This window comes from Microcebus murinus, chromosome 12 (assembly GCF_040939455.1).
Source record: "Microcebus murinus isolate Inina chromosome 12, M.murinus_Inina_mat1.0, whole genome shotgun sequence".
NCBI lineage: Eukaryota > Metazoa > Chordata > Mammalia > Primates > Cheirogaleidae > Microcebus > Microcebus murinus.
Window position 1 is genome coordinate 80,627,160 of NC_134115.1, and position 27,588 is coordinate 80,654,747.

General features: G+C 37.8%; 1 protein-coding gene and 1 long non-coding RNA gene across 2 annotated transcripts in view; one reads left to right on the top strand and one right to left on the bottom strand.

The window, feature by feature from the left end:
• LOC142874310 (uncharacterized) overlaps positions 1 to 27,588 on the top strand; it is a 60,176-nt gene that overhangs the window by 18,023 nt on the left and 14,565 nt on the right. The window lies entirely within an intron of this gene.
• Positions 4,730 to 27,588, bottom strand: part of C5 (complement C5) — an 87,989-nt gene continuing 65,130 nt past the window's right edge. The window contains exons 29-41 of the mRNA XM_012771708.3: positions 26,169 to 26,374; positions 24,591 to 24,743; positions 22,069 to 22,131; positions 20,935 to 21,016; positions 19,523 to 19,580; positions 14,291 to 14,393; positions 13,851 to 13,925; positions 13,628 to 13,733; positions 12,427 to 12,510; positions 11,377 to 11,466; positions 8,864 to 8,947; positions 5,850 to 5,988; positions 4,730 to 5,268 (exon numbers count right to left, since the gene is read on the bottom strand). Of these exons, the coding sequence (XP_012627162.2) occupies positions 5,139 to 5,268; positions 5,850 to 5,988; positions 8,864 to 8,947; positions 11,377 to 11,466; positions 12,427 to 12,510; positions 13,628 to 13,733; positions 13,851 to 13,925; positions 14,291 to 14,393; positions 19,523 to 19,580; positions 20,935 to 21,016; positions 22,069 to 22,131; positions 24,591 to 24,743; positions 26,169 to 26,374 (1,373 nt within the window). The 3' untranslated portion in view covers positions 4,730 to 5,138. The remainder of the gene's footprint in view (positions 5,269 to 5,849; positions 5,989 to 8,863; positions 8,948 to 11,376; positions 11,467 to 12,426; positions 12,511 to 13,627; positions 13,734 to 13,850; positions 13,926 to 14,290; positions 14,394 to 19,522; positions 19,581 to 20,934; positions 21,017 to 22,068; positions 22,132 to 24,590; positions 24,744 to 26,168; positions 26,375 to 27,588) is intronic.

The following is a 27,588-nucleotide window of genomic DNA, read 5'->3' on the forward strand; positions in this document are numbered from 1 at the left end:
TGTGGCTGGAGAAAAACCCACAAACCATGCTGACCAGTCCCACTTTACATTCATATGTAGAAACCTCAACTGGACCCGTAATACTGAGAGGTAAACATATCCTAAGTCCTTAGTCTGTTCAGACTCCATCTCTTCTAGATAACTCTTACCCCTCTTCCCTCCCCGCAAACCTCCAATGGCTCCTCCTAGTCGCCATCTGAGGTGATGATCTTCCTATTTCTCTGAGAAAGCAACTTCCACAGACTCTCACCACCACATCTACCCTCCTCAACGTCTGCTCCTCGTACTTGGCCTTTCTGGCTATCACCATGGACCAGGGATCAATATGTTGCTGCATGAGGGCTAACCCAGCCCGCCCCCATCCACACCAATTCCTTTGTGCATTATCTGTGGCCGCATTTGTGCTACAACGAGAGAGTTGAGCAGTTGCAACAGAGACTGTATAGCCCACAACCCTGAAAATATTTATAGATATTTTAATTCATGGCCCTTCACAGAAGAAGTTTGCCAACCCCTGGCATAGATGAGCTAGCAGTGAGTGTTCTTATTTAAAGCCAAGTCCTCCACTTGTGCTCCACTTTTCTTCTTCAGGGACATTATCCTAGCAATTCTACTTTCTCTCTCCTGCATCATCAATTATTTACTCTCTACTGGATCATTCCCTTTAGTACACAAATGTGTTATTTCTTCCATATTAACCTTCTCTTCACTCAAGTTCCCCCAACCTATTTCTTTGCTCCCCTTTGTGGCAAAATTTCTTGAAAGAATTGTCCATCTTCTCTTCCCATTCACTCTTAAATTCACTCCACTCAGGCCATCATTCCCACTACTCCACCTAACATGCTCTGTCAAAGTCACCAAAGCTAAACCCTATGGCCAAGTCTTCATCTTCTCCTTTCAGTAGCACTCATGACAGTTCAACACTCTTCCTCCTAGAAACTCTGTTCTTTCACTTGGCTTGCAGGACACCAAGTCTCTTGTTTTTCTCTCCTAACCCAAATCTTTCATCTCTTTTCTCTAACAAATTGACATTGGAATGCTTCAAAGGTCTGTCCTTGATCCTATTTTTTCCCTTCCTCTATATTCCCATCATTCATTCATTGGTTAGTGACCTTAACCAGTGCAATGGCTTCAATATGCTGATGACCCTTAGATTTTTATTTTTCAGTCAGACCTCTCTCCTGAACTCCATAACTGTATCACCAATTGCCTTCTTGATTCCTTCACTTGGATGTGTAATAGATTTCTTCTACTACTCAACATATCCAAAACTGAACTTCTGATTCCTAACTCCCCCGAGCCTGCTCCATATGCAGCCTTCCCAATCTCAGTGAACTGCAACTCCATCTTTCCTGTGGCTCAAGCCAAAATCTTGGCATTGTCCTTTTTCTCTCACACTTATTTCTAATCTATCAGGGAATCCAATTGAATCTACTTTTAAAATATATCCAGAATTTAACCACTTTCAACACTTCCATGGCTACCACTCTGGTCTGAGGCACCATCATCCATCACCTGGTTTATTACAGTTGGTTCCTAACTGGTCTCTTTACTTGTACCGTTGCCTTATTTTTGACACAGCAAATTAGAGTAGTCCCTTCAAAAGGTAAGAAAGACCATGTCGCTCCTCTGTTAAAAGCCTTGCAGTGGCTCCTGTTTCCTTCCCAGTAGAGCCAAAGCCCCTTCTGTTGACCTGCACAACCTGCACCTATGACCCCAGCCTCTTGCTTCTCCTGTAACACACCAGCATGCTCCTGCTCCAGGCTTGGGCATTACATTCCTAGAGTGCCTGGAACACTCTTAGCCTGGATGGACACTTGGCTTTCACATCCTCTAAGTCTTTGCTCACATCTCACCTTCTCATCGAAGCCCACCCTGACTGAACACCCTACTTAAAACTGCAACCCTCCCCTGTCCATTACCAGTCTCCCTTAATCTGCTCTACTTTGTCTCTTCCCCATAGTTTCTTATCACCCTTTGTCATCCAAGACCAATTCCCTAGTTATTGTCTTCATTGTTTATTGCATGTCTCCCCCAGTTGGAATTAAGTTCCACAGGTGAGCAATCTTGGTACCAAGCATCCAGAATTGGGCCCACCCCACAGTTACCAATAAATACATATTTGTTGGATGTTCCTGAATAAATTAATATCACGGGGGCTGAAAAGAGAAACTGAACATGACTTTGCTCCAGAGTCCCTTGCTGAGAAATACAGAGAGAGGCTGCCTGCCTCAGGCTTGGCTCACAGTCATCAACTCCATGTATTTTCTTAAGATAGGTTTTTTAAATTTCAATCATTTGCATGCCAACCACATGATTTTTGCCCTAAGAACAATCTTAATATTATTTTACCTTAAATAGAGTTACTTCTTGACAAATTTATTTTATTTTATTTTATTTTATTTTTTTTGAGACAGAGTCTCACTTTGTTGCCCAGGCTAGAGTGAGTGCCATGGCGTCAGCCTAGCTCATAGCAACCTCAAACTCCTGGGCTCAGGCGATCCTCCTGTCTCAGCCTCCCAAGTAGCTGGGACTACAGGCATGCGCCACCATGCCCAGCTAATTTTTTGTATATATATTTTTAGTTGTCCAATTAATTTCTTTCTATTTTTAGTAGAGATGGGGTCTTGCTCAGGCTGGTTTTGAACTCCTGACCTCGAGCAATCCGCCCACCTCGGCCTCCCAGAGTGCTAGGATTACAGGCGTGAGCCACCGCGCCCGGCCTGACAAATTTATTTTAAAAGAACATTTTATATCATGGCTTTGATGTGCTAGCTATAGTTTTTCTCATACATGTTAAACATGTAGCTATTAAAATGAGCAATGTATATTTGTATCACCTAAGATCACCTGGCTTGCCCCCTGTGGGAACCTGCCTTAAGGCCCACACAGAAAGGCCTCCTGCACCCCGCTCTCTACCCAAATGCCACCGTCCTTCAGGAAGCCTTGGCTGCTCCTCCAGTCAGCTTCTCTGAGCTCCCTTCACACTTACAGACAGAAATACATAGCCCAATATTTGGATGCTTACATGCCATTTGGTTTTGTTTTCCATTTCACATCATAAGATTATAAAATATCTCCTTAGAGCTATAGATAAGAAAGACATTAGAGTGTTCAACTCCCTTGTTTTACAGGCTACCAAAGAGATTGAGAGGCTTGCCCCAAATCACTGCCAGTTAGGGCCAAAGCCAAAACTAGAACTTGGGTTTTCTGACTCCCTGCAATCAGTGGGGGAATCCATAAACATCTGCTGAGTCCCTAGAATGTAGTGGTCATTGTGCCAGGCATGGGAGCTAATGGGGAATAGAACAGACCCAGACCTTGCCCACATAGGGATAACGGTGTAGTCAGGAAGCTGTACTCCAAACAAATCTATATGATTAAGTAAATCACTGCAAGAGCACAAGTGCCCTTGGCGGAGAAGTGTAGGGTTGAGTAGGGGCCCCAGCCTAGTTTGGAAAGTCACAAATGCCTCACTAACAAAGTGTGTTCAAATGTATAAGAGTTAGCTGAGGAGGAGCTGGCAGATGTTTTAATGGTGCCAGGCTAACTCACAAAGGCTTGCTTTGATATTTGACAGTTCAGTTGCGTTGTGGGTTAATTAGGCCATTGTGGCCCGACCTATTTGCTAGTGCTCAGGGAGAAGGCAGCCAAATAGCTCAGAGGCTCTTGTGCCTCCAAAGCAGCTTCAGTGGTTCCCTCTATCCTGCCTCAAGCAAGAAGGTAACAGGAGACACTGTCAGGCCCCTCACTGACAGGGAGTTTGGGCATCTTGAATACATTCATGGTTTTTTCCAAGAGAATGCCTACAATGTGAGCTTTGACATTAAAGAAAAATAAATCCTTGGTTCCTGGAAGTGGAAAATCTTTAGTGTTATTTACAAGGTATACTGCAAGGCCTCGACAGTTTCATCTAACTGGTAAAATGCAGACTCTTCAGAGGGGATGCATTTTAGTCACTTTTAATTACCATTGCAGAGTTCATCTTTATATTTCATTCTGATTGTTCTGTGGGGCTGGTTAACCTACATCTAAGAAAATCCTGCTACATGCTGGCTTCATCTTGGAAAATTAAGCCCCAAAACAATGTTCTATGTAGTGATGCAGAGCAGGGATGTGTTTAGACTGAGAGCCTTGGGGTTTGATCTCCAATTCTGTCCCTTACTAGGCTAGGAAAATTGCCTCCATTTCCTCCTCTGGAAAATGGGGTAATAATAATTCCTATCTTTTGTGAGATTCTTGAGACATTAAATGGGAATATATGTGAGAACTCTCTTATAATATTTGAAGTGCTGCAAATGTCACTTAAAAATGAACCACTTTTTATTAATTCTCTTTTATAAAGCTCAATCTGAGGCTCAAAGAGAGACTCATTTAGGGCTAGAACAAAGGTCTCCTGATTCATATTTTTTTTTTCACCAGGTTGCTGCACTGGGGCCTATCTTCTGGTAGAGCAATTATTGGCAAGAACAAGTTCCTGGGGGAAATGAACATGTGCTGGGAGGGCTGGAAGGGAGTGGAGGGAGCTCCCATCTGGGGATGGAGAAGGCAGTAGAAGAGGAGTGGGGCAAAGAGAAGCTCGCCTACCTTCTCAGTTTGCTGAGGGCTCTGAGGTTAGGCCTTCTCAGGGTTAACGTTCTCTACTGTCGACTTTCTCCACTTCTCTCAGTTGGCCTGTCTTTGTGTGGTTGAAGCTGACCTAGCATAAAATAACATGCTCTCTAGCACATTTTGAAAGCAGAGCCAGGCTTTAATGATCAGTTTTCTGTTCCTTGGTATTTTCTTTCAAGCAAAGGCCATGTTTTTGTAAGATACTCCATTTCAACGGGCTATTCTTTTGGCCCCAGGAAACATTCCTGAGTGGTAGGTTTTAAGAGGTGTTCCAATTTATTGCTTCCGGTGTCCAATAACCTTGGAGTATCTGTCTTCATGGCCCTCAAAGCCATGTTATTTCAGAAAGTTACAGCTCTTAAACTTGTTCTCTAATAAAAGCAAGTGCTACTAATTCTAAGTAAAGTGAGCTTTCCAAATAAGACCAGCTGTGAATGTTAAAAAAAAAAAAAAGAAGAAGAAGAAAAAAAACCTTCAACAATAGAAGTCCATAAGTAAAAACTGTATACAGCTGAACTTCAGGCGTTTTAGCAGCCATTTAAAAAGATGTCTTCAGCAAACTCATCTAACTTAGCTAAAAATGCTTGACACGTTGGACATGTTGTATCTGTAGGCCAATATTCAATCCAGGTCAAGGAATCTAAAGGGTAGATGTACCTACCAAGAAAAAATGGAAACAAAGTGTTTGTGATGGTGGCCACAAATAGAGAAAAGCTGTATTTGAGTTCCTTTGTAAGAGACCAGTTGTCAGGTCCCAGAGGTCAGGCTGGCAGCCAAATTCTTCTGGACCAGCCATTCCTGGGGAAGGTTCACAAACCCTTGCAGGATTGCGAAGCTGCTCGGGGCTCCTACGGTTAAAGGCAGGAATGATGTCTATTTCAACATCTAGTTTTCAAAAGCAGATAATAAAACGCATATATAAACATTTTGTTCTTTACAGACAGAACAGTCTGAGAACACATTGAGGGAGCTGGTGGGGTGGTCGGGGCAGGCCAGACAAGCATGTTCAGATTCACTATTCAGGTTCAGTCACCCAGAGGGTTTGTTAGTCAGCTAGGTCCTCAGCTGCCATGATGGTTTCAAATAGTTCTTGGTTTGAAACTCATATTATTTAATTTATGTTTGTAATGGTTTGTTGGTTAACAGTAGGATACACATGAAACATGTAGTGTATTTCAAAATAAATTACACTGAGTTTTGGAGGGAAGATCAGAGTCTCTAAAATACTGATGACTTACCTGAAGCTGAAATTGTATTTTATCTGGAGGGCTTCTTTGCCCATAATTAAATACTGTCTTCCTTTTACCAGGTCAGCGTTAGCACAGGTAATCTTTCTAATGAAGGTGATTTCAGAGTCTTTCTCAGCAACAGCTTCCCCTGCGTGATGCACAAGTAAGGTTATCACATTCATGTTTTAATGTCACAATGATAACCTCTCTCTCAAGCTTTGCAGTTCTTTATGGCTATGGAGAAGTTCATGGCTACTGAGGAATGGCAATATCCATGTGGTTAAGACTTCAGACTCTGGAGCCAGACTGTCTGGGTTAAAGCCTAATGTGCCACTTTCTGGCTGTGTGGCTCTGGGCAAATGACTTATGCTCTCTGTATAAGGGTTCAGATCCCTCATTTGAAAAAGGGGCATGATAGTAAAACCTTCCCTGTAGAATTATGAGATTAAATGGGTTAATGTATGAAATGTACTTAGAACATAGTAAGAACCATGTAAGAGTTTGTTATTATTACTCTTATAGACCTGAAATTAAAATAAATGCTCTATGGTTGAACAATATTGATCTCCATATCTCCATATGTTATATAGCAAAATACAAAAGTATTTGGTAGCTGGCAATGGTCAACTTTGTAGAAGAGTACAAGATGTGAAAGACTTGGACAATTTTAAGGACAATAACTTTGGGATTCCCAAAGAACTCAGAATCAGCCAAGAGGCTGGTTCCCCTACCTGAAATGCATTCCTTCACACATTGATCTGTTGAATTTAATTCATCTTTAAACCCTTCTTCAATTCTCACAGTACTCTTAACATTTCTTGATGATCTTTGTCATAAATATCTTTCTTTTTCTCCCTTATTTCTTTTATACCTTAATTTCTAACACAATGTTTTGCCCCACATGTCTGTCTCCTCAGCTAGACTAGAAACTTTTTGAAGCAGAAATTATGTCTGATACTCTATATTCAGGGCTGATATCCAACTATTAAACTCTGGCAGACTCATCCTAATTGTTAAATTCTGGAAAACTTTTCTGAGCCTGTTGGCAAGTAGTATATGATAGTAATTATGTAAATCACAAACTTTCATTAGTAATATAAATTTTAGTGTATATGCATTAGTTCAAGCTAATTTTCTTAGGCTGTCCCAGTGACATAGCTTCCTGTTACGCAACATCTGAGCAATGTTCTCAGCACTATCTCCCAATTCAGCCCCTGTCATAGTAAGCAGTGTGGCTGTATGGGGCCTTATTATTTTTTAAAACTTTTTGTTGTGAAAAATTTCAAGCCTATACAGAAGAAGGGAGAATAGTTAACTAACCCCAGCTTCAACAATCACTAATCTTTTTTTCATCCATATCCTCACTTACTTTAAACACCCTATGCTTTAGGAGAAATGCCAATTTATTATTATCCTCAAACTACACAGTTTGCCTTGGATTCTAGATGGTTTGTTATTAGTATACAGCAATTCTTGTGTAAGTATCATGTGGTGTTTTGATATTTATATATATTCAATATATATTCAAAATGTATAAGTACTAAAAATGAACATCCAGAATGAAGAGATAAAGCATATGCAAAAGTTTCTTAACATTTCCTTTTAAATATCATAAAAATTAATCTTCTGAACCTACAGGAGAACAAAGAATAAATAATAATAATAAATGACTATAGCTTGGTAATCATCTGATGCTGTGCAAAATTCAGAAGAGTCCAGAATGTCTTTGAATGCTATGCAAGAATTGGTACAAAATAAAGCAAACAATTTGCATTTTTGGAACGAAAAGCACTTTGTTATTTCAGTAAAAAAGGAATGGCTTATGATTGCTTATGATGTCAATGTTGGATGCAAATAGTGTTCAAAACTTGAATTGTGGAAAAATCAAAGTGCTAAACACTTATTTCAACAAAATGGCAATCAAGGTTCAAATAAAGAAAATTTGTGACCATCAATGAAAAATAAAATAACATCACAAATCAGTTTCAAACAGTGAAACATTTTAAATAATAAAAAACTAAAAAAAATTTTATCAGTGTTGATAAAGCAAATAAACATTTGAAAAGTATTAATGGAATTTTAAACTCTAGAGTATTGTTAAAAATAATCAAGCCAGGAGGCTGAGTTAGGGGGAGCCCTTGAGCCCAGTTTGAGACCAGCCTGGACAATATAGCAAGACCCTATCTCACAAAAAAAATTAAGTATTTTCAGACTTAAAATACTTGATAGAATTTCAAAAGAGAGGCCACGTACAGTGGCTCACACCTGTGATCCTAGCACTCTGGAAGGCCAATGCAGGAGAATCACATGAGCTCAAGAGTTTGAGACCAGCCAGAGCAAAAGTGAGATACCATCTTTATAAAAAATAGAAACATTAGCTGGGGGTGGTGGCATGTGCCTTCAGTCCCAGCTACTCAGGAGACTGAAGCAGGAGGATCACTTGAGCCCAGGAATTTGAGGTTGTAGTGAGCTACAATGACATCACTGCACTCTATCTGGGGTGACAGAGTAAAACTCTGTCTCAAAAAAAAAAAAAAAGAAAACAGAACTTCAAAAGAAAAAAAATCAGTATAAATATATTATTGCAATTTAAATTTATGGTCCTACTTATTGCAAAATTTATATCTATTGAAATGAGAAAATAACTTTTTGAAAGATATAAATAGGGTGGTAAGATACATTTTAATCATTATTGAATAAATCAACTATTTCATTTAAAAATGTTTTAAATAAATTCAAATGAAAAGTTGAAGATTTGGAAGATGCATTATGGTTTTCATTGGTTACAAGGTACTGGAAAGAACACATGAACAACATATCAAATGGATTTGCTGAGATTTGAGAAAAAAGGATTAAATGAGAAATATTTATATGAACACCTTTAAAAAATGTGTCTCCCCAAGTAGAATAAAAGCTTTATGAAGGCAGGAGCCCTGGCTGGTCTTATGCAAGTTGTACTGTGTCTAATGTAATGCCTGGCACACAGTAAGTACTAAATATTTGTTAAATAAATGACTTCTCACCAGTTTTGTAGATATCCAGAAGAGTTGCAGTGTATTTGATAAAGACATTTTCTTCAGTGATGGATGTGATTCTAACTTTATAAGCTGGCAAAAAATGAAAACAAGAACAAAAAATTTAGGCTTAATACCACTAATGTCCAATAGAAGCCAGAATTTGTCAAACAAATGAGAAATTAAGCATGGCAAGCTATCATGGGCCCCCTGAGGTAGATCTTATTTCTTCCAAGAAGCCTTTTCAAATCCCCTCATTCTGAGTCAATCTCTCAATCTGAGTCATTAGGCCTGGCCACTGTTATATAACAGGCTGATTAAGACAAAATTTGTATTAAATTAAATAAGAGAAGCACATAAAACAAGCCTTTGGTAAATGTAAGGTTCAGGTGCTGATCCTTTAAGAGTAGCGGAGTCATGCCCATGGGCATCCTTTGAAGAACCTCTCCTCTACCTGGTCACAGAGGGGGCTTTATCTACTCTTCAGCCAAACCATGTGAGCCTCCTTGTTTCCTTGCCTTGCTGCCACCTTGTGTAGCTCCACTAGCTTTGATCTTTGATTTTTAATAGAATTCTTATTTTCTTTACTCATTCTTGCTTGGATTGGCAACTATCTGACACAAACCATTTCCAATCCTGTTTTCTTTTTAGTCAGGCATCAATGTTTGATGCATGGTGTGTTTGACTTCAGCTCTGGAATGATCAGCTTGAAGGAGCCCATCCCTTCTATGTGGCTGCAGAAAAGACCCCTTTTATTTTGTTTTTGATGGAGTTGAAATGAATGACCTAAAAGGTTTGTCCATTTTTGAGATTCTGCAAGTCAATGAGTCTCTCCCAGACATAGACAGATCAATAAATGATAGATGGGTGAACTCATTGTGGCTGAGCCACAGGCTATTGCTAATTAGTGGCTTAAAATGGATGAGAAATGTTCTGATTTACAGATTCTTGAGTCTTTATGGTGAACATGGGTGTGGGTATGGGTAGAGAGAGGGAACTTGCATTTATTATCTGTGTTAAAATAGATCTCTCATATTTTAGAATAAAAATATTCCTCAAATGAAGGGAAGAAATAATTTAGTGAAATTCTTACTTGTTTGTTAAAACAATATATATATTTTTTTTTTTTTTTTGAGACAGAGTCTCACTTTGTTGCCCAGGCTAGAGTGAGTGCCGTGGCATCAGCCTGGCTCACAGCAACCTCAATCTCCGGGGCTCAGCGATCCTACTGCCTCAGCCTCCCGAGTAGCTGGGACTACAGGCATGCGCCACCATGCCCGGCTAATTTTTTGTATATATATTTTTAGTTGGTCAATTAATTTATTTCTATTTTTGGTAGAGATGGGGTCTCGCTCAGGCTGGTTTCGAACTCCTGACCTTGAGCAATCCGCCCGCCTCGGCCTCCCAAAGTGCTAGGATTACAGGCGTGAGCCACCGCGCCCGGCCTAAAACAATATATTATTCTTTTCAAGTCTTGATGTAAATTTTAAAAATTGCAGTGGATCTTGGCAGAGTTAGACAACTTTTCGACTTTTTTAAAAAAATTAAGATGAATTTAAATGAAACCATACAAAATTCATTCTGGTAGTCATATTTCTATTAAGAGAATTCACTAAACTATGATGGAAATAACACTGGAGACCAGGATGCATCCCAGTTCTACTAGTTACTTCCTGCATGACTTTGTACAAATTATTTAATCTCCCTGAGCCTCAGTGTCTTCACTGATAATTATGGTGGTGGTAGATCCTCTGTCAATTTAAAGGGCTCGTATGGAACTTCAACAAGAAATTGTATATGAAAGCAGTTGGTAACCACAAAGTGACAAATCATCTCTACCTATTTTTAAACTTATAAATAATACCCTTATAATTTCTAATAAAAGATTTGAGATAGTGTCCAATATGCTCCTCCTCTCTCAAAAACAATTGAAAACTATGGATAGAAAATAAAGGAGCTAATTCTATCAGGAACTGAGACAAGGTGACAACTGTACTTGAACATTGATTTAGCTCTGAGCTCTAGGCAAATAGAAGGAGATCCTCCTTTTGAAATGGAGAGAGTCTCAAACATGGATTGCAATTGTACATATATTGAAAATTATTTAGTATTTCTGGTTTTACCTTGAAGAGGTTTTTAAAAGAACCAAATCTCCCAAATCACTTCAGTTTCTGCCTCTGCTTTATCAACTGCAAGAATACAGAACTGAAATCTTAAATCTGTGTGGCTTCCCAAAAGTTCCCTTTTGAGTATGTTTTAGTGCCTGTCATTCAAAAGGGTTTATTAAAGTATCTTGGCTGTGTGCATGTCACTTCTATTATTTTTAATGAAAGTCACACTTCTTTGTTGAAGAATAAATAACTTTGCATGTTAATGCTGAAAATTGATGGCATTTTCTTTCAAGGGAACACATGGAATGTTGTTTCCATATAATCACTATGCAAAGTTTTTGACTTTTCTAACTGATCTTATTTTCATAAAATTTCATGTTTAATGGAACTTTATTGAACTTTTGAACTTACCGTATGCAATCTCTGGTTTACATGCTGTTTCTTTTCTAGTATCTGCAGAGATTGTCAGATCCAATGCTTCCTGCATTTGCCCACAGTCAGCTGGATTTTGTGAAAAATGATATAAGTCAGCTTAATGTAAAGAAGCAGATACTCTCTCTAGGCGTAAACATGATTTCTTATAAGCTCAGAGACAATCCAGTATAATCTTACAAATGTCAGATTCCTAAGGCCAGCCCATTTTATCCTCATCCACAAAGTGAAACATTATATACAGCAAAAACAAAACAAGCAAAAACAAAAACAAAATCTTGAGCATAAGTCTTATTCTTAGAATGAGTGGTTACTCAACATTCAGCTCTTCAGAAATACATGTGCTTCCCCTGAAGAAAGGGAGAAATTTTTCCATTTTGAGTACAATCAAAAGTCCTTTGAAGGACCCAAAATGATGATTTGACTGATTTGTAGCTAAAAGATGGCACAATAAGTACCTAGGAAATGTGCAGATATTAAGGATTTGGGGGAAAAAAAAACAAAACAAAAAAACAAAGCCAAAACCAATCCAGACCCTTTTGGAGCCAGTGGTTGATTATTGGTGAGTTCTGGATCTTTTCCTTGGCTAAGAAGACTGTCTTTGATTTACAAGCGACTTAATGGAACTGGATAATAAATAAACAGAGAATTCCATTAAATGGAAGGATAAGAGGAAAGACAGAGGAGCCAGTGTCTTAGACCTGAGCCTCTTTTCCTTGGGTTATGGTTCTATTACGTTAAAAGACTAAGAGAAAGTAAAATTTCACATCGTGTTACCGCTGTGATATCCAACAACTGTCTGGATGGTGTTTCTCTGCCTCTGAACAGTACAAACCATCAGGTTGTTCAGGTGTTATGGAGAAGTAGCTCTACAATGCTCAATGAAATCATTAGCTTTAAATCAGCTGATATAACATTTCTACTTCTGAAAAATGACAAGTTGCCAAACAACTCCCCCCAGACTAAACTAAGATTATGAATGGCTGCTTTAAACAAATATGCAGCTTAAATATGTTAAATGGAGTTTACCTTCTACACACTTGCACATGGCTCCTTCACAGACTTTCTGAAGTTTGATATTGGAAGTGCTATAAAACATGGTGCACTGTTTATCTGTGGCAATAAAAGTGTGGTTAAGAGAAGTGGCGTAATTGATGCACAACACATTTACTAATCAGTGAGTCTCTTACATGGGCCCTCAGAGATCGCCTTTTCCAAACCTCTCTTTTTATAGCTAAGGCCCAGGGAAGTTAAATTATGAATTGGCTATTCTGGGAAGGGCTCCTCTACCCACAGAAAGATTTCCCCTTGTCAATTTAGTTCTGTCTGAAATTTTCCTGTTCAATATTTATTTCTCAGAATGAAAATATTTGATGGTTCCATGAATAAGAGGAAAATAAATTATGTTACATGAGGATCTATTGAGAGGATTTCAATTATTTAGGCTGGACAAGAGAAGAAAAGCACACATATATCTCTCTCTCAAGGGGAAGAGGTCTCTAAGTATACTCTATGTGATTTCAGAATATAAAACTAGAATAAATGGGTGGCAGAGTTTGATTCACTTTAAGAATTTTCTGACAAGTAGAACTGCCCAAGGTGGAGTCATCTGTCTTCTGAACCAATAAGCTCTCCTATTACTTAACATTCTCTGAGTAGTCAAATGTGGGCTCATTCATTCAACAAATATTTATTGGGTTCACATTATATACTTGGCACTGTGTTAGATACTAGGCACAAAAGAATGAAAACACTCTGGCATTGGTGAGAAAGATATACAAACAAATAATTACAAAGTAATGTGATAAATTCCACAATAGAGCTATCTGCAAAATGTAATAAGAATATAGATAGGGTGGGTAGAAGTTGTTCTGAGGAGACTAAAGAAATAGAAGGGTTAGTGGGCTTCTTTAAAAAGGAGAAATGTGATGAATACTGAAAGTGAACACCAAAGATAAACTTGAGGCAAAGAATTTTAAAGTTGGGGGAAATATAATCCAGTTATTTTAAAAATGAAGAAACTCATAACTGAGAAGTGAAATGATTTGCTCAATGTCATGAAGTAGTTTGTATATAGTAGTTATTATGAATGTTCTAGTTGAGACTTTTTTGAAGAGTGGTGTCCAAAAAAGGCAATATATAAAATTTACAGGATTCTGGTGGATTTCTAAATGTTCTGTAAAGAATGTAAAGTAGTCTTCCAAAGAAATTTTAGACTAGAGTTGATTACCTGGTCTGTGGTATTCATACACTGTGAACGTAGCAGGACTAAGATACCCAACTTCAAAAAGTTCAAATATTCGGAATCGGACACAAAGGAAATCACTAGAGGGAATCTGTTTGAAAAATTCAAGGATTTAAAAAAATTATGAGAGAGAAGATATTCATAATATTTTAACTTATAAATTTTGAATAGTAACAATAAAGGAAAAATGGCAGGAGGTGGAGCTTACCGAATTCAGTTGCAAAATAACATGTCCATCTTTGATTTGGTAATCTGTTAATAGTTGATCTACCCCTTCAACAAGCTAGGGAAGGAAAGAGAAAATATTGAATTTAATTTCGTTATCTTTCTGTGTAAATGCATTCACCTGTTGATGAGATATTAAATCACAAGGATGCGATCCACTACTCAAAGAAATTGAAGAGCAGTTCCTTTTCTTGAAAGAGTCTAAACAGTTAGCATGTGCAATCATGTTTTTGGGCCATGGAAATATATGCTTCCATTTCACTTTGATAAATCAAAACCTAGGTAGATTGTTGTTTTGGAAAGAATATTCTGGATAAGTTTATGAAAGTGGCATATTAAAATGAAAGGAAACAAATTTTTCTATAAAATAATTCAGAAAAGAAAACCAAACATTCATAACAATATATAAAAGAAAACACTTACAGCTTTTAAGTCATCTTGGTTTGCATTGATTCCAGTAGGCAGAGAGATATCCATCACTGCATGGGAGGATCCAGATGATGATTCTCCCGTGCTGGGTTTATAGCTAAAATACATAAGAGATTAGGAAATACAATAAATAAATCGATAAGATTCTTTAAGAAAGGACCCTATTCCTTAGCAGGCCTAATTTTTAAATTTGGGTTTCACTTTACTTGCTTCTCTACGTTGTATGGGTTAAAATTTCTGAATTTTAGAGTTGCAAGAGATCTTTGAATTATCTATTCTCTTTCCTCACTTGATCAGTAATCTCAGTGGACCACTATTCTGGAGCATAGAGGTCATCCACTCCAAGCTAACTAGCTGGGGAAAATGAGGATGAGAGCAAGGCACTGGTTCAAGGTCACATGGCTAGTTCATGCAGAGCTGCATAAGAATCCAGGTATTAGGTGGGCTTCATCCCAGGAATGCAAGGATGGTTCAACATATGTCAATCAATAAATGTGATTCACCACACAAACAAAAGCAAAACAAAGACCATATAATCATCTCACTAAATGCAGAAAAAGCATTTGACAAAATCCAGCACCCTTTCATGACAAAAACCCTCAACAAAGTAGGCATAGAAGGAACATATATCAGAATTATAAAAGCCACATATGACAAACCCACAGCCAATATCATACTGAATGAGGAAAAATTGAAAGCATTCCCCCTAAGAGCTGGAACAAGACAATGGTGCCCACTGTCACCACTCCTATTCAATACAGTGCTGGAAGTCCTAGCCATGGCAATCAGGCAAGAGAAAAATATTAAAGGTATGTAAATCAGGAAAGAGGTCAAACATTTTCTCTCCACTGATGATATAATCTTGTATCTAGAAAAACCCAAAGATTCCACCAAGAGTCTCCTGGAATTGATAAATAAATGCAGCAAAGTCTCGGGATACAAAATCAATGTACCTAAGTCAGTAGCATTTTTATATACTAATAACAGTCAAGCAGAGAGTCAAATCAAAGACTCAATACCATTCACAATAGCTACAAAGAAAATAAAATACTTAGAAATATATTTAACCAAGGAGGGGGAAGATCTCTACAAGAACTATGAAATGCTGAGTAATGAAATTGTGGAAGATACAAACAAATGGAAATATATATCATGCTCATGGATAGCTAGAATCAACATTGTTAAAATGTCCATGCTATCCAAAGTGATTTACAAATTCAACACAATCCCCATCAAGTTACCAAAGTTATATTTCCTAGACCTGGAAAAAATAATTCTAAACAAAAAGAACAAATCTGGAGGCATCACATTACCAGACTTCAAACTATACTAGGAGGCTATAGTAACTCAAAGAGCCTGATATTTGTACAAAAATAGAGACATAGACCAATGGAACAGAACAGAGAACCCTGACATAAAGCCATCTACCTACAACTAGCTGATCTTTGACAAACCAGACAACAACAAACCCTGGGGAAAAGAAGCCTATTTAATAAATGTTGCTGGGAAAATTGGATAGCCACATGCAGAAGACTAAAAGAGGACCCCTATCTCTCACCACTCACAAAAATTAATTAAAGTGAATGAAAGACTTATATTTAAGGCATGAAATCATAAGAATTCTAGAGGAAAATGTAGGAAAAAACTCTTCTAGATATCAATCTAGGCAAAGAATTTATGAAAAAGACTCCAGTGGCAATCATGGCAATAACAAAAATGAATAAATGGGATTTGGTTAAAAAGTTTCTGGCAACAATGGTGATATAGCACCTCTTATATTTTCCTGGATAGAGCTGGAACCCATTCTACTAAGTGAAGTATCTCAAGAATGGAAAAACAAACACCATGTGTACTCACCAGCAAATTGGTATTAACGGATCAACACCTAGGTGGACATATAGGAATAACATTTATCAGGTGTTGGGCAGGTGGGAGGGGGAGGATGGGATGGGTATATACAAACATAATGAGTGAGATGTGCAACGTTTGGGGGATGGTCACACTTGAAGCTCTGACTCAAGGGGCAGGGGGGCATGGGCAATATACATAACCTTAACATTTGTACCCCTATAATATGCTGAAATTAAAAAACAGCTTCTGACATAGCTAAGGAAATAATCAAAAAACAAACAGATAACCTACAGAATGGGAGAAAATATTCATAAGCTATATATCCAACAAAGGGCTAATAATCAGAATTTACAAAGAACTCAAGCAAATCAGCAAGGAAAAACCAAAGAACCCTATTAAAAAATGGGCAAAAGACATGAACAGATGCTTCTCAAAAGAAGAAAGACAAATGGCCAAGAAATATATGAAAAATGCTCAATGTCATTAATCATTAGGGAAATGCAAATTAAAACCACAATGAGATATTACCTTACCCCAGTATTAAAAAGTCCAAAAACAATAGATGCTAGCGTGGATGCAGAGAGAAAGGAATGCTTATACGCTGTTGGTGGGACTGCCAATTAGTACAACTTCTATGGAAAACAGCATGGAGATTCCTCAAAGTACTAAAAGTAGGCCTACTATTTGATCCAAGAATTCCACTACTGGGTATCTACCCAAAGGAAAAGAAGCAATTTAACCAAAAGGACACATGAACTCAAATGTTTATTGCAGCACAATTCACAATTGCAAAGATGTAGAATTGACCCAAGTGCCCATCAATTCATGGTAGAATAATAAAATGTGGTATATGTATGCCATGTAACCATGTAGTCCTACTCAGCCATAAAAAAAGATGAATTAATACCTTTTGCAACAATCTGGATGGAACTGGAGACCATTCTTCCAAGTGAAGTATCTCAAGAATGGAAAAAGAAACACCAATGTACTCACTATTAAATTGGAACTACCTGATGAGCACATGTGTGCACAGAAGGAAGTAAAACTCCGTGGAAAGAAACCAAGGGAGAGGAGGCAAGAGGGAGGGAAAGAAACCAACCTACTGGGTGCTATGAACACTATCTGGGTGATAGGCACACCTATAGCCAGGACTAAAGCATTACAAAAATGATTCATGTAACTTAAAACATTTGTACCCCCTTAATATTCTGGAGGAAAAAAAGAACCCAGATCTTATGATTCTGGTTCATTTTCTAATGAAGCATATTCACAGGAGAAAATTAGTTGTATATTGAAAAGAGACTCAATAAATATGTCTAGGAAAAGCTGCAAGAAAATACACTAAAATGTTAATGGATACTTTCTTTGGATGGTGGGATTATAAGTGATTATTCTTTTTCATTTTCATGTTTTTCTCTATTTTCTAAATTTTCCACAATAGATACTTTATTTAAAAAATAATGTTTCAAGGACTATTCCTTGTCTAGGAATTATGCTAGTGGGAAGTTAAGCAGAAATGCAAAGAGGGTAAAATGGAAGGGTATTTTTGTTTTTGTTTTGTGAGAGAGAAAAGAACACTGAAATGGGGAATCAGAAACTTGGGTTTTATCCCAGTTCTGCTGAGAGACTCCCACAAATCATTTCCCCTTTCTAAGCTCATTTTCTTATTTGTAAAATTAACTGTGGAGAAGTATAAACTTGTGTTTTAAATTTATCTTTATAATTCCAAGGCTTTGGTTTTGGGTGGCAGGGCCATTAAGGAAAGTTAGAGGATTTAAAATAGGGACAGGCTGGTGGGGGCAGGAGTGGGACAGAGGGAGTGTGGTTCTGCAAAAGTTTATTTCAGGTTCTAGCCTCACCTCAAGATGCTTGAGAGGCAGCTGCATATTTGAGAGTGGAGTTTAGAAAAGCAGTCAGGATTAAAAGGAAGAAACTGGGAAGGCAGCTTCATAAGGAGGAAAGTGAATTGATCGCACCTACATGGGTGAGTATTAGTAAAATAGGAGATATTATGTGAGTTAATGAGGTTTGAGGGCATATCATTTCCTCAATCACACCTCATAGAGCATCTATGAAGCAGTCCCTGTTAGAAGTTTTAAATGTAATATTTACCACAATAATTAAAAGTATTATAAAATCTCTGACTCATAAAAACTTAACCCCATTCTTCACCCAATTAACAATTTAGAACAGAATATAAGACATTGGATCTGCAATGTGACATCTGAGCATCTCCCTAATTGGATGGGTAGAAGCAGAGAATGCTTGCTCACAGATGCAAATACTTTGTCAAGGAGATGGAAAAGGGCCTCCTGAGTGGAGCCTGTCTATGAAAAGGTTGCTGGAGTCTTGATGACTAGTTGCCATGGAGACTATTTCAATGGTGGAACAGAAATCCTCCTTTCAAGAAGCCTTTGCCTGCTGCCAAAACCAGCAATCTTCCCCAAAGGCATTTTGTTGCTAGAGAAATGAAATCTTTTTTTCTTTTCTTACGAATACAACAGAGAGGTTGTAAAAAGCTAAATGCACGAAAGAGACCCTCTGAACATAGAAACTGTGAGCTGGCACTTTTTAAACAGGAGAGAGAATATTTGAAGGCAAAGAATTTCTTACATGAATAAGTACTACACAGTTACTTTTGGAATTTACCCAACCTAACTTCAGTGTCACAGAGCCAAAAGGATATTCCACCCGCCTTTTTGGAACATTCTGTCCCCAATTTGTAAAAACCAAAGGATAGAATATTCAAGATTACATTTCTACTTGCTTTCTTTTGTATATTGACAATCTGGAATTAGGCCTCCTGTCAAGTAAGTCAAATGAGTTTTTAATAAGAACTTTTTACTGTTTTAATATAGCAGAGTTGTGCACAATTAGAATGGGCAGAAACTTCGAGATGAGGTAGTGCAATATCCTTGCTTTACAGAAGAGGACTGGAGATGTGAACTGACTTGCCAAAAGTCACTTGAATACTTCCTGGCAGAGCCTACCCCACAGCAGCTGTCTCAAACTACTATCAGAGAGTCCTTACTTTCTAAGTAAGACAGTAGGAGGTGCTTATGAGAGAATCTTTTGCATTTTATTTTTAAAATACTTATATTACATCTCTACCCTTCTGAAAGCTAGGAAAAATTAACATTATACTGTTTGAATCAGAAGACAAAAATGGGAGAGAAAACTATATGAGCAAAATCAAAGCTGTTCTTTATAGTAAGTTGCTATTTAAGAGTATTAGTCTGCATATTTTAAAAAATTTAACCATTTTGTACCATTGTGGACATATTAAAATTCAAAAATATGTAAAGAAATAATAGTGTAACAAAAGTGAGACATTGAATTCTATATTCCCCTTTGTGGAAACAGGCTGAGGCTCACCTGGCACATGCTACTATGCGTTTATATTCCGAGTCGCCATAGCCTCTGTAGCTGGATGCTGGCACACACAGAAAACAAGCAAGCACATAAATAAATATGAGTGTAATCTATTTTTATCTGTTTTGGAACCTGTCAGAATAGAATCATTAATGAGAAATTCTCTGAACATTCTTAAAAATGATTTATGATTTGGAAGTTGACACTTTTGGTAATTTTAACAGAAATTCAAGCCTACTGACAATACCGGCACGTCTTTAAATAATTAGAACAGTTCTCTGCTCTCAAAGAACTTATAGTTTAAAGAAGAAGTCATTTGAGATAAATATGTATTGGTAACTTGTTTGGCAGATGTCTGGATTTGCAGGTTGTTGGGAAGTTTTCTGTAGGAACAGGCCTCTGAGCCACAAATGGAAGACACCAATGCAGAGGCAGCAGAACTTGGCCTGACCCTGGAGGCAACGGGCTGGAGTGTACAAGTGGACTTTATTTTGGCCTGAGAAGGGAGAGCCAACCAGCAGAGAGATCTGAATATCACGGGTTAAACGAAAATAAAAAAAAAATTAAAATAAAAGCCATAAGTACTAGAGAGACTAAATTAAAGATAGAGGCAGAGAAACGTGCATTTGCCTGACCCCTTGGAATACAGAAGGCTTAGGGATGGAAAACTAGCAGGGTAATAGAGAATTCAGGGTCCTGAACTGAAAGCTGACACAAAAGTAACAGAAATTCATTGTTCTAGAACTAGATCTTTCTGTGGCTTTACAACTAGCGACATTTTTAAAAAGTAATGTAGTTAGTCAAAATATTTTTTTGAGGCTGGGCGTGGTGGCTCACGCCTGTAATCCTAGCACTTTGGGAGGCCCAGGCGGGCGGATTGCTCAAGGTCAGGAGTTCGAAACCAGCCTGAGCGAGACCCCGTCTCTACCAAAAATAGAAAGAAATTAATTGGCCAACTAAAAATATATATAGAAAAACTTAGCCGGGCATGGTGGCGCATGCCTGTAGTCCCAGCTACTCAGGAGGCTGAGGCAGTAGGATCGCTGAGCCCCGGAGATTGAGGTTGCTGTGAGCCAGGCTGACGCCACAGCACTCACTCTAGCCTGGGCAACAAAGTGAGACTCTGTCTCAAAAAAAAAAAAAAATATATATATATATATATATATTTTTTTTTTTTTGATCAATAGTGAATACATTTATCTTCGTTATTAAGTTTAGTTTCCAACTATGATGGAACTAAGAGTTCCATCTATTGCAATAAATGGCAGTAATGTTTACTTGGATGTCAACCTGCTAAGGAATACAATTAAACATTTTTGTTTCTTAAGCAAGCACATTTTTCCTAGTCAGGGGAGCTCTCTATTTGACATTCTTTATGTTTAGACAAAATTACAATATAAATCATGCTGTTTTACCTTCAATGTTCTGGGTATCAATTTTCAAATAAAAGCTGCAAACTTCCTCAGAGGTACTGGTTTTGTGAACTATAGTTCTTACCTATATTGGGGCAAGTAAACAAGATTCTACTTATAATGGGAAAGTGAAAAAGTTACCATGGCAGTACTGCTGCTGCAAATGAGATGCCTGAAGTATTACTTTCACAATCCAGTACAAATGGTATACATTAGTGACTCATTTTTCCAGCAGCTGGACTTTCAGCAAACTACACAATCTGAAATGTAGCTGAGAAGCTCAAAGTAATCAAAAAATGACTTCTGACAAGGCAGAAACTTGGTCCAAACCCTATGTGGTCAAATCTGAGCACCTTACTCTACAGTAAAGTTCTCAAGGCTCTCATCCTGTTAAGTTAAAATGAGCCTGTATATTTAAATGTAACACATAGCACTGTAAGGCTAGGAATTGCAGGTTTCTCCCAGCCCACACATCGTCATGGCCAACAGCAAAGTTTAGGTGTGTATGGATGTGCAGGGGCTGCCAGAAGTATGCACATCGAGAGCAACCAGAAGTGATAGAAAAGTGGACAATCCACACCCCCATGCAATATTATAAATAGTCCTTGAAGGAATAATGATATACTAAAGATAAGAGCATGATTAAAATCATCAATAGAATGGTGATGCTCAGACCATGCAGTCTAAGACTGCATGGACACACATAAATAGCTTAGAAAAGTTTGCAACTGCCAAAATGGCTAAAATGAAAGAAATATAAGCCTTGATGTATAAAACATCAATCCTTAAAGATGCTGGATAAATGAGATATGACTATGTTACTAACCATAGAGAAAATATATACATATACACACATATATAAACATAGGTACTTATATAATCATAAAATTATATATATATAAATATATATAATTTCCATAAATATACAAAATGTATAAATTTCCACAAATATACAGAATGTACAAAAATAAATTGTGAGGCCAGTTACAAAGATTGCTAGGAAGAATTAGATAAATGAATGCTACTTTATTCATGGTTACCGAAGCCCAGATTTCTTTGTGGCAAAATCCCTGGCTTTTATGTTAGCTAGTACAAAAGGACACCTAACTCCCTACTGGCACTCAGTTAAATACTTACATGTACTGTAGCCAAGCCACTGCTATATCCTGTACTGACAATGAGGTCTTCATTGAGAGGCACCTGGAAAGGTGGGTAGAGAAACCATGCTTTATTTTATCATCAAATAGGGGGGGGAGTATAGAACAATGAAAAGAGTGGGCTGACACCTACCAGCCTCCCCTCTCAGAGTCCTTGTGTGATTAAATGGATAAGACATTGAAAATGCTATGTCCATAGTAGGCACTGAAAAATGCTGGAACTTCCCACTTTCCTTCTACACGTAAATAAAATGTCTGAGGTCTCTTGAGTGAACCAAGAAAACCAATGTGTCAGAGGTCGGTTTTGGTTACATTTTCATTTATATATGGTTATGGTAAAACTGGATCTTCATCTCCTTTTGTCAACTGAATAAATTCCTTTCAGTGTCTAGCTCAGGAATCAGCATTCTATGTGCCAGCGAAGATCATTTTCATTAGCACCAGGAACAGGGAACTTCCACGTAACTCTAGTGTGGGTGCAATCCATCTTTGGCCCTCTCCTACCTTCCCCTTTGCACCCCTCTTCCACCTCTTGATGGTTCATTTTCCCCATTTGTCACTAGGCTCTGTTTGTCAAAACCCCTGGTACCTTACCCCAAACTCCTCACACCCCACCCAAGCCTGTCAAATCCTTGGTTGCTAATGTTATTCCCAGTCTGCTAGGAGGAAAGTGAAGACAGGAACTGAGTTGAGTAATTCTTCTTTCCAGAGAAACTCTCCCCTCCCCCAGTCCAAATGCTCCCTAACTTGTGGAAAGTTGGGAGAGATCATTTTGAGCAAGGGGCCTGAAGAGTTGGCTCTTCCTTTACTCCAAGTCTGCAGCCTCCCTTTCCCTTTGCTCAGCACGCCAATGCAACAGGGATTCTGCATGCATTAAAGTTTGTCAATCCTTCCTTTAACTTTTAGTAAATGTAGGAAAATAAGTCAACTTTCTTGTTCTTCCTGATGGAATATAGCAGCATTCACTGGAAAACAAGTGCCTTGAAATGCTTCCTAAGAAAAGGCGACTGTGGACAAATAAGTTTGGGAGATGCGGTACACTGTGCCCTGCCTCTGCACCTCTTCCTCCCTAGAATCACTTCACTTACTCACATGCATATTAAAGATTAGGGGAATCTTGGATTAAAGAACTTGTTTAACTTCGTTCAAACTACAGTGCCCCACACATTCAGGAAACACTGGAATGGAGAATTTCGAACTAGCTAATAACAGCCCAGGTATCACGTGGAGGCAGCATCCTGGTCTGAGGTTTAGGTTATTTTAAGATGACAAGCAGCCCTTACAACATTACCCCTCTAGAAAAGAATAATTCCAGCTACCTCAAATAGGCCTACCTCTCACATCAAGATCTCATCTTTAGAGCTTAGTCTCAGAATGTGAATCTATGGTGAACTCTAAATGCTCCCAGGGAAAGGAGATACACATTCCTCAACTAGGAACCACAAGCACAAATGCCTGCAGAGGCCCAGGCACAAAGCAAGAATGAACATATATGCATATGCAGATGTCATGTGACTTGTGAGGATTGCAGAAAATTGAAGAAAGCATGTCAATGCCCCGAGCCCTGTTACTAGATCTTTGAGTTTTTGAAGGGAAGTTGGGAATCAGATTTTTTTTGAAATCTCTGGATTTTTAAATGTTGCCAAATATCTATGTCTATATCCATATCCATATATATATAATATATATTTTACTATGGGCCACTGGTTTGCAATTTTTGCATGAAATTTCATTTGTCATGCTTATTTGCTTTTCACAAACAACTTGTGGAGGATGTTGACAGTGGGGACTATTTCCAATTATTTGTATATTTAAATATACTTGAAAATAATACAAACATGGTAATTAGAAAAATATGTATTAGCAGCTGTATACTGACAGTGAATATTAATATAGAATCTAGTTTTTCCAATGTATCTTTTTCTTGGGGAAATTTTCAAAAGCTATCGGTTAACTTTTAAGACTCCAATGGTAGCAAAGGACATGGGGTAAGGAAATTGGGGGACCTAAAGGCTACCTCCACCCTGGCTACAGTCTGCATGGATGACCAGGGCCAAAAGAAACCACTGACTGACTTCCAAACACATCTTCTCTCTTACTCTGCTGCTGTACTATGTGTACTCTTATCTATGTCTGAAAGATTCTTCCCTTTTCTTCACCTGGATAATTCATTCTGATTCTTCCAGATTTGACCCATACATCTAGGCACATTTGACAGATTCCAGTGTGGATCAGGAAACCCCCTCTGTAATTCCATGTACCCATCAAGACTCTTATTTTCACTGTCTATTTAAATGATGGTCTCTCCCCATCACACAAGTTTTCCGTGCTTTACTTTTGGATCCCTCATGCCCAGGATATAGCAGGCACCCTGCTCAGGACCTAGCAGGCACTCAGCATACGTTTAAGTAGTGATTATATACATTTGTAAAATACAGGTGGAATAGATGGTTTCAATGATCCCATGCAACTGTAAAATATTACAAAAAATTCATCATTTACCTCCAATGGCCTCCCAAGGAAATTCTTCTCTGTCATCTTATATTGGTAGAAGTTACCTTTGTGCTTGTAAGAGACATTGATATCCATATTCAGGCGGAGTTGTTTAATCAGGAGTGAATATTCTGTCAGGCCCTCAATGGCATTAATGGTATCCTATCAACAATCAGCAAGATACAAAAATATGTTTAGCTTATTTATATACTCCCTGTTTACAAATGCCCTTTTTTAGGAGAGGGTAAGGCAGCACTGTCTGGAGATGAAACTCCAGCTGACCGGTGGAACTGGTTAAGGGATCCATTGCAGAGGTGGATATCATGTCTTTCTTGGTGTCTGCAATGGTTCAAAGTTCATGTGTTGGAAACTTGATGCCCAATGCAGTGGTGTTGGGAAGTGTTACGGTCATGGGGGTGCCACCCTCATGAAGGGATTAATGCTGTTATTGCAGGATTTAGTTTTGTTTGTTTGTTTTTACAGGTCTGGGTTTCTTATAAAAGCACGCATTTGGCCACTCCTTGCTCTGTCTCTCTCTTGTCTCTTTGTCTCTCTTCCTCACTTTCTCTTCGACCTTCTACCATGGGATGACACAGCAAGAAGGCTCTCACAACATTCTTGTCCTTTGCTCTTGGAATTCCTAGCCTCCAGAATCGTGAGCTAATTTAAAATTTCTATTTGTTATAATTAACCAGTCTCCGGTATTCTGTTATAGTAGCACAAAATTGACAAAAACAATGTCCATTACATTCAGAAGGTACATATGGTAGCTAGTTAACAAGTATTTGTTAAAGAGATAAGTGAATGAACTTTATCTTTCTGGACCTCATCTTCCTCATCTATAAAATCAGGAAACATGACTAGATCAGAGATATTAAATTCATAGGTACTTCCTCTGTCTATGTTCATGGCAGCCAATACTAATAAATAGAGCAATCTTTTCTGCTAATCCCACAGTTATACCCAAGATGAAACCTATTAGATGATCACTAAATTACTACTGAAGGACCCCTCTACCTCTAAATTTTATATATATAGACATACAAACTCCATCATTATCTAAACATCCAGGAAACAAGGAAGATGGTAATATTTGAGCTAAACTTTGGATATAGGTGTATGTTATACAACTACATAATAGTTATAAAATATCAAACAATCAGTATTTCTCTCACTTTTTATTTATTTTTTTGGTGGGGAAGAAGTATCAGTACCTTTATCTACATGGCGCCATTATTTATTACATAGGACGTGACATAATTGCTGATAATCATGCTAGCCTTTCATAATGATTAAGAATCATAAAGGAAGTGCTGGGCTTAGCGTCAGGAGATATGAATTCTGATTTTGGCTCTGCTACTAACTCCCTGAGTGAACCTCCCTGGGCTCATTCCCTCCTCTGCATAATGAGGGTATTCATGCAGACAACCTCTGGGGTGGAGGTCCTTTGATTCTGGATGTTTATTCATACCTGTGGCATGCTATTTGGTGGACAAAAGCATGGAGGCCAGAATAAATGTGGAATGTGTGGTCTGGGAACAAATAAAAATGTCTACAGGAAGATGAAATGAGACAAAAAAATGTTACCTGAGTTGAATAAAAGCCACCTCCATGCCTCTGTTCTTCGGATAGCCATTTGATGATTGGGTTGACATAATTCATTTCTTTCAAGCTCAGGCTGGTGAGTAAAGCATAGGCAGTGGTTTCTACCATACGTGCTGTACCAGCATTAGGTACAGAGCTGTCTTTTTGTTGCAGACTGTCTTTCCAGAAACGATACATGGGTGGATTACCTGAACATCAACAAATCACATTCATTAATATGATTAAAAATGTGAATTTGACATAACAATTCTAACAGGTATAATTGTGGCTTTCCAGTTTCTAGAAGTTACTTACCTTTTTTTGTAAGAAAAACTTCCTCAAGATGACCAATACAAAACAAAATCCCTCAATACAGTGCTACTTGACTTTACAGGTTGAACAGCCCTAATTCAAAAATACAAAATCCAAAATGGTCCAAAATCTGAAAGTTTTTGAGTGCCAACATGATGTCACAAATGGAAAATTCCACCCTGACCTCGTGGGTTGCAGTTGAAATAAAGTCAAAACTTGTTTCATTCATAAGATTTTAAAAAATTCTGTATAAATTACCTTCAGGCTACGTATATAAGGTGTATATGAAACATAAACAAATTTTAGACTTAGATCCAATCCCCAAGAAATATCATTATGTATATACAAATATTCCAAAATCTGAAAAAATCTGAAATCCAAAACACTTCTGGTGCCAAGCATTCCAGATAAAAGATTCTCAATCTATATTTAAGAAGATCAACATAAAAATTCCACATGTACTAGGGAGAGGTAGTATAGCAGAGTGTAAAGCAAAATAAACTGAGAATTAGTAAAGCCAAGTTCTTATCTCTCCTGCTAACTGACTATGTCCACTTGGACAAATTCCTTTAATTTTGTGGGACTTGGTTTCCTAATACCTATAGTATAGATAACAGTTTCTTCCATTGCAGTAAAACTCAAATGAGATACTAAATGTAAAAGTTTTTTTAAACTCGAAAACACCATGTACATAAAAAGGATTATTATTATTCTTATTGACATGAAAACATAAATTGGAAAACCTTTCTCCCTAATGGCAAAAATTCACATCCTGAAAATTATGAGATCATACCCAAAGCTTTAGTTCAGTCTTTTGTTATCTCTTATTTATTTATATATTTATTTTTAATTTTTTGTAGAGATGGGATCTCACTATGTTGCCCAGGCTGGTCTTAAACTCCTGGCCTCTAGTGATCCTTCCACCTCGGCCTCCCAGAGTGCTGGGATTACAGGCATGAGCTCACCATGCCCAGCTTCTCCTCCCAATTTAAAGCACTAAAGACAATTTCACATATGTAGTATTTTTCATACATTAGATTCTAATTATATTTGTTATTGCTTTAGCAATTTAAACTTGTAACCTCAAATTCTTCTTCCTGGAACAAATTAT